General features: G+C 52.5%; 2 protein-coding genes across 3 annotated transcripts; one reads left to right on the top strand and one right to left on the bottom strand.

Moving 5' to 3' along the window:
- The first annotated feature begins 1,331 nt into the window (after positions 1-1,331).
- LOC131213628 (U3 small nucleolar RNA-interacting protein 2) lies at positions 1,332-3,018 on the top strand. 2 transcript variants are annotated; one of them, XM_058207707.1, is made up of 3 exons: positions 1,332-1,423; positions 1,533-2,629; positions 2,701-3,018. In XM_058207707.1, the coding sequence occupies exons 1-3, from the start codon at positions 1,373-1,375 to the stop codon at positions 2,795-2,797; spliced, it is 1,245 nt and encodes a 414-aa protein (XP_058063690.1). In that variant the 5' UTR covers positions 1,332-1,372; the 3' UTR covers positions 2,798-3,018. The 2 variants fall into 2 exon arrangements, with proteins under 2 accessions (XP_058063690.1, XP_058063689.1); XM_058207706.1 differs by having other exon boundaries at positions 1,533-3,018.
- Positions 3,019-3,846: 828 nt separating this feature from the next.
- On the bottom strand, positions 3,847-5,212 carry LOC131213413 (adenosine receptor A2a). The gene is made up of 3 exons (XM_058207447.1): positions 4,765-5,212; positions 4,464-4,672; positions 3,847-4,383 (listed from the first exon to the last, which is right to left on the bottom strand). Exons 1-3 carry the CDS (start codon positions 5,210-5,212, stop codon positions 3,847-3,849), a joined length of 1,194 nt encoding a protein of 397 aa, XP_058063430.1.
- Positions 5,213-6,648: the final 1,436 nt, after the last annotated feature.

A 6,648-nucleotide genomic window follows, 5' to 3' on the forward strand; every position in this document is an offset into this window, starting at 1 on the left:
CGAGCAACCGTGAACGCGCAGACGTGCCTTTAAATGATTTGAATGCAAAGATGTTAACCGCACCAACGTATTCCACATTACCCATCCAGGTTGCATTTGGATCCTAGTTTGAATAAAACAAAACCCTTGCTGTCCGAACAAACAACGAGAATTGGATTGGATTGCTTGGAACCATGGAACAAACTGGGACTGGGGACTGGGGACTGGGAGTAGCCAAAACCGCGGTCTTGTGGTCTGCGCCAGAGACAATGTTGGTATCTGTTGCTTTCCGTAACGTTCGGGATCACAAACCTTTGGCCAGGAACCAAGACAAGAACGAACTCCGTCTCCGTGTGGCTGGCGAGGAAACGGAAGCGCAGCGCCATCAGCAGCCACAGGTAGCGTCAACTTCGTCACCTCGATAACAACTTCGGTGGTGATGTTATTGTTGTCATTACCACTTGAAAGATTTGTGACCATAATGTTACTCTGTACCGACTATGCTGATATTTTTTTATTCATACATTTGTTCCACAAGCAGACTCCACGGTCTGCGTAGCCTGGTAAGGTGATGAAGGCTGGGAAGTGATAAATGAGTAATAGAGTTAGAGGTAAAATTTCACCTACCAACAATAGGTGCCAAAAAATGCTGGCACTTTGAGGGTTAGTGCTGTCAAAAGCCAAGACCAAACCAAAATTTCAACCCAAAACAGTACGATTCTGGGTTGAGTTTCGTTAAGTGGTTCCTGGCTTGGCTAGGTAAGCGTTTCGAAATTGGAAGCGTGACATTCGAACAGAGTAATATTTCAAATTTGCTCGGACCACTTTGCGGGTGCAGTGCGCTGAATGTTATATGCATAGCAAACAATTTCGACTGGAACGTGTTTGCTTTCCGCCTTGACAAAAGTGTGTAGCACACGAGTGCTCAGGATCACACTCGCTCTATACAGAGTACAGGGCGTTTGGTTTTCGCAGTTCCAGAAACTGCTTGGCGATCTAAACAAATTCTTCCACCATCGGCAACATTACATTACTGTTTGCATGTGCGCAAGATTACTCTACTATACATGTCATTCCAAGAGGCGGTTGGCTTGGGCCAGAAATTCACTATCGAAATTCTACGAACCGTTCGCGTCCTCACCAACACAACTGCTGCGTGGTGTGTTGTACACGAACTGTCATTTTGCAGCACGAAATGCGCGTCATTTTATTTTACATGGAGTTGCCACGGCCATGCGGTACTGTTGTTGACAACGTCCCAAGCCAAATAGGTCTTGGAATGACCTATATAGCAGAACAATCTTAGACTCTGCACTGAGTTGCGGTGTGATGTCATGCACGTCAAACCACCATGCGGTTCTATTAGTTTCAGAATCGTGTGTATTACGACGAAATGTCCCTGTTTAAAACTGGTAGAAAACTCAATGAAAAAGGCAACAGAAAGGTTAGTAGCTGCAGTGGATTAGCGAGTGCCCGCGTTTGAGAAGAAACGCCAGCAAAACGACCCTGTGCCTAATGAACTTTCAATCTTATTCACCTGTCGGTGGAAACAGAGAGCACACGCCGCTCCCAGCAAGTCGAAGAATAAGGCAGCTAAGCTAGCTGAACGCGATAACGAGACGATCGACAGCGATGAGGAGTTGGAAAAGGAAGCACGAGGGCACTTTGGAAGTAGCTTTCAGCATGTGGATGCATCGTTGGCGCTCGAAACGGGGCAGGATAAACGGATCCGGCTGGCCAAGCAATATCTGCGGCTGCACGCCGATGAACAGAAGTTGGCCGACAATGACAACGAACCAGATCTGCAGCAGCGCGTCGCCCAAACGCTGAAGGAGAGCTTTCTTAGCGACACGGGCAGAGTTCACCGTCCGCTGGCCGACAAATATACTGGGTTTCTTGCGGACCAAATCGTTCCACTGCGCTTCAAACGGCAACGCCTGTCTCCGACCTGCATTTGCCTGTCGGCCGACGACGCTACATTGTACGTTGGCTGCAAAAGTGGTTTGATAGTCCGGTGGGAGTTGAGGGCGCGAAAGCGCACCGCTGTTCACTGCACGGAAAACCGAATCATACGTGCGATCACTGTCTCGCATGACAACCGATACCTGGCGGTGGCAGACGGCACGGAGCAAATACAAGTGCACAATGGTGTTACCTTGGTGAAGCTAAATTCCCTGCCGGGACATTCGGCCCCTGTGACCGGGCTCGTGTTTCGCCAGGACACTCTCGAACTGTACTCTGCCAGCGAAGACGGCACCGTTAAGGTGTGGAGCCTGGACGAGATGGCCTACATACACACGCTGTTTGGTCATCAGAGTCACGTCAGCGGTATCGATGCACTGTCTCTTGAGCGTATCGTTACGTCCGGAGGGATGGATAAATCACTTCGCGTGTGGAAGGTGGCTGAGGAAACACAGCTGATTTACGACTTGCTGAAAGAGGACTTCAGTGCAGTGAAGTTTGTTAGCAACGATCTGTTTCTCAGCGGCTCCATCGAGGGGTCCGTTTGTCTATGGAGCTGTAGGAAGAAGAAACCACTGCGAAGGATCGCTGTCGCCCACGGGCAGCAGGACATTGGGCACCCGAACTGGATCAGTGCCGTTGCCGTGCTCAGCAACTCCGACGTTGTTGCGTCCGGTTCATGCGACGGGTTCGTGCGCATCTGGAAGCTGACCAACAATCGACGATCAATTGAACCATTGATGAACATTCCTGTCGTAGGTTTTGTCAACGCCATCGAGTTCACGTGCGATGGTCGGTTTTTGATCGTTGCAGTTGGGCAGGAGCACCGTCTTGGTCGCTGGTGGACACTACGTGAAGCTAGAAATCGTGTACTATTAGTACCATTGAGTTCTGAGGGCTGAGCGAAAAAAAAAACATCGAAAGCTGGTTTCAATGTTTTTCAAAACACAATAAATTTGCACAAAACTATGCAGCGTATGATGGAACATCGTATTCCCAAAACTAAGGATACAGTAATCCGTTTTCTCCATGATCACTTTGTAAAACGATCTACTCTGCCTCAAAAGCTATTCTATATACTTTGTTATTTCATTAAAAAAATGTATCTTTCAGAAATTTGTTGGTGATGATGAATTTTCGCACTGAGTACGGACGTTTTTCCAGCGACCAGGCTTTCCAGTATGTTCCAGCTACCAGCCAGCTCAAACTTCCTAAGCAAGGCACGCAGGGCGAAGTGAAGCACGCAAAGTCCATAGTTACACTGACTATAGTTATATTTTTATTATTATTAGAACGGGTAGGGCCGTATTAAGCCAAGCTACATTGGTCTTGTTAAATGAAAAACAAATAGAATTGCTTGATGCTTTCGAGAACGAGAGAAGGCACTGCATAAGGCACACTAGTATCAACACTATACAGTTAGAAGCACACAGTACACCGAAAAAATCGGTAAACCAACCCAACCCTTAAATTTAACCTAACCAGCATTGAACTAGAATAACCTAACCTAACCAGCATTACTTTGGTTTTAATAACCAGTTTATTTAGTTGCCATTAATTTGTTAACCCAATCAGTGTTAATTTAAGCAAGCTGGTCCTAGCGCAAGAGACAAGACACAAATGGGGCAGAACACAAGTTACACACAAGTGGTAGCACGATAACACTCCACTTCCTTTGGTGGCCTTCCGCCGACTACCCTTCTAGGTTTCATCTCTGCATCCCGGAACCAGATTTCGGGTTCGCGGAGCAGCTACATTAGCACACAATAGTGTCATTGCGTACGAACACATTCAACAGAGTAAAGGAAGCGAGCATCCCGGAGCGATCCTCTTAGAGAGTCTAACTAGCACATCGAGCGCATTGAGTAAATGGCGTTGTGAAGGAAGTTCATTCTTCGCCACATATTACGGCGGTACGTTGTCATGTTGGGGCTGCTGCTGCGGTTGCTGTTGTACTGCGATCTGCGATACGCAGTTAATGTAGTCCTGCTGCGGTGGAGCGCTCGCATCCAGACCGACCATGCTCAGCAGCAGCCGCCTCAGGGCGTCCCGGAAGTCCTTCAAATGGTACGCGTACAGCAGCGGGTTGATCGCCGAGTTGAGGTGCGAAAGCGTGATGACGAACAGCATCACGGCGCCGCAGATCTGGCAGTCCGGACAGAACGCCATTATGCAGTTGATCGTGTGCAGCGGCATCCAGCAGACCATAAAGAACAGCACGATGATCGACAGGTTCTGCGTGGCCTTCACTTCGCGCCGCTGTGCGGCACGCAGCACCCGCAGCATCGTGCCGGTGTACTGGTCCTTTTTCGATGGTGTGGACCGTTGGCCACCGTCACCACCACCAGCAGCAGCAGCAGCAGCAGCCATCGAGCCCGCGAGATTGGGCAGGCTCTCGGAGAATCGGCTGTCCACCGAGTTGATGGAGACGATTTGTTTGCGCTGCCGTCGGATTTTCAAGGGGATACGGAAGAAAAGAAGGTAAGAAGAGACATTTTTCGATGCAGTTTTTAGCGGCGTACCTGGCGAACGATCACACGGTAGATGTGGATGTAGAAGGCCAGCAGTAGCAGCCCCGGGATGATGATGGTGACCAGATACAGGAACACCAGGTAGTCGTAGTTCATCACCTGCACAAACAGACAGGCATCCTCGTCCGGCTGTTCGTGCCAGCCGAACAGTGGCAGAAACCCGATCACCAGCCCGGCCAGCCAGCACAGACCGATGATATCTGCCGGAAAGCAAAAGGGGGACGACCGTTAATCGTCGTGCGGAAGCTGACTCACCGACCGCTGCGCGCACAGCGCCCTAGTCGCGACTTACACATGGTCGTTTTGGTGCGCATGTTTCGCGAGTACGCCAGCGGGTGCAGTATCGCCCAGTACCGGTCGATCGAGACGGCCACCAGACAGAAGATGGAGATGGTGCACAGCACCACCAGCAGCGAGATGGTGAACAGACAGGCGTGCAGATTCCGCGGCAGCCCGATCGAGGACATCACCGCGAACGGGATGCCAAAGGTGCCGACGAGCAGGTCGGCCGAGGCGAGCGAAATGATGTAGAAGTTGGTCCGCCGCCGGAGCCGGCGCTCGCGCTTGAACGCCACGATAACGAGCGTGTTGCCGAAAATGGCCGTCAGCGCTACGAGGCACTCGAACAGGACGTACGGCACGTTGACGCGCACCTTCTCCTCCTCCTCCTCCCCGGTGCCGCCCGGTGACGAGGTCGCGTTGGTCTCGTTCGTCAATCCGCCGTCACTAGCCGCCCACATGGTTCCGTTCAGTCGTTCCCGTGTATTCCCGCCTTCGCTGACGCGGAACCGTGGCCCATGTCCACTGCTACCGCTACTCTCCACGTGGCTTGGCAGCGGTTGGCACTTGAAATTTAAACGTTCTCACAAACCACATACTGCTGCATACCGCGCTCTCAAGTCGGTTCTGTCGCAGGTCGCAGGCCACCCGTAGTGTCCTCCGGATGCTCACGCGAATCCGTCCGGATGTTCCCGGGGGCTGGAGGCGCAAACACACAGTGCTAGTTCTCGCAGGCTAGTCTTGTACTTCGCTCGCTTTCGCTCGCACCGACAGCCGATTTGCAAATGCCCATATCGTCTGGCCACGGGTCGCCTGTTTTGCGCGGTTGATGCTCCAGCCGCCAGGCTCGTGAGCGCGCAAAGGGCACGCTGACGCCTGTAGCTGGCGGCTGGTGGCGGCAGGCTGTGTGTGTTTTTCCATTATCGCAAACAATAATTACAACCACCGCCGCCTCTATCGCGCGCGACAAATGACACACCGCCGCCGTGGTGCGCCATTAGCGCGGGGGCGGCCATTTCCTAATTCCCTTAACGTGTGTGCGAATAAGGTGCACGCTAACCCTACGGGGGGACGACCACGGCCCCGGTCTCGGAGCCTTCGAAATCGATCAATTAATTTACACCCCGGCCCCCCGTACCTCCCCGTAGTAGTGGTGGGTGGGTTGGTTCCTCGCCGTGGCTCAACGGTATCGGCCGGTTATCAGATTTTCCCTCTTTTTTTCTTTTCTTTTTCGGCCCCTCTTTTTTGTTGGGCTTCCTCCCCTGGCTTCCTTGCTTTCTTCTTCCTGCCTACCTGCCTGCCTGCCTGCCTGCCTGCCTCCCTCCCCACCAGAGGTCGCTGTCGTTCGCTCGCGCGCGATGGTCGCTAAGGCGCATGCCAGAGCAGCGTCGTCCTCGCGTACGCAAAACTTTCGAGCTCCTGCTCAAACGGTAGTCGTGGTGCTGTAACACAGTGTGTCTGGTAAGGTTGCTCTGGTGAGCACTCAATCGGACTCCACCACCAAAATCCCATTACATAGCGCATCCAGCCTGCCTGCCTGCCCGCCCAGCTCCAGCTGTTGGCGTCCGGCCTCGGGATCTCGCAGTGGCTCGGTGTCTTGGCAACCCCTCCGACACAGAATCTGGTGTCTGGTGCCTGGTCGAGGCCGAGGTGCGCTCCTCGGCAGTATTCGCCCGATATTCCCTCTAAGGCTAGGCAGATTCTGTATGTCGCGCCTACACCCTCGCGTACCGCGCCACATGTGACACGACGGACATAGCAAACCCTGGCACCTGGGATCCGCGTTCTCCCGCTCGGACTCGGAACTCTTTTTTCGTTGGCTTGCTTTCTCCACGCGCGCTCTCTACTGATTTCTCTCTCTCTCTCTCTCTCTCTCTCTCTCTCTCTCTCTCTCTCT

This window comes from Anopheles bellator, chromosome X, assembly GCF_943735745.2.
Source record: "Anopheles bellator chromosome X, idAnoBellAS_SP24_06.2, whole genome shotgun sequence".
Classification (NCBI taxonomy): Eukaryota; Metazoa; Arthropoda; class Insecta; order Diptera; family Culicidae; genus Anopheles; species Anopheles bellator.

Bases quoted from the DNA above. Each gene is read 5' to 3' on its own strand.
- LOC131213628 (XM_058207706.1), top strand. From the start codon at position 1,373: ATGTCCCTGTTTAAAACTGGTAGAAAACTCAATGAAAAAGGCAACAGA. The intron at 1,424-1,532 runs GTTAGTAGCTGC...CGGTGGAAACAG, and splicing joins ATGAAAAAGGCAACAGAAAG to AGAGCACACGCCGCTCCCAG.
- LOC131213413 (XM_058207447.1), bottom strand. From the start codon at position 5,212: ATGTGGGCGGCTAGTGACGGCGGATTGACGAACGAGACCAACGCGACC. The intron at 4,673-4,764 runs GTAAGTCGCGAC...GCTTTCCGGCAG, and splicing joins GCGCACCAAAACGACCATGT to ATATCATCGGTCTGTGCTGG. The intron at 4,384-4,463 runs GTACGCCGCTAA...ATCCGACGGCAG, and splicing joins ACCGTGTGATCGTTCGCCAG to CGCAAACAAATCGTCTCCAT.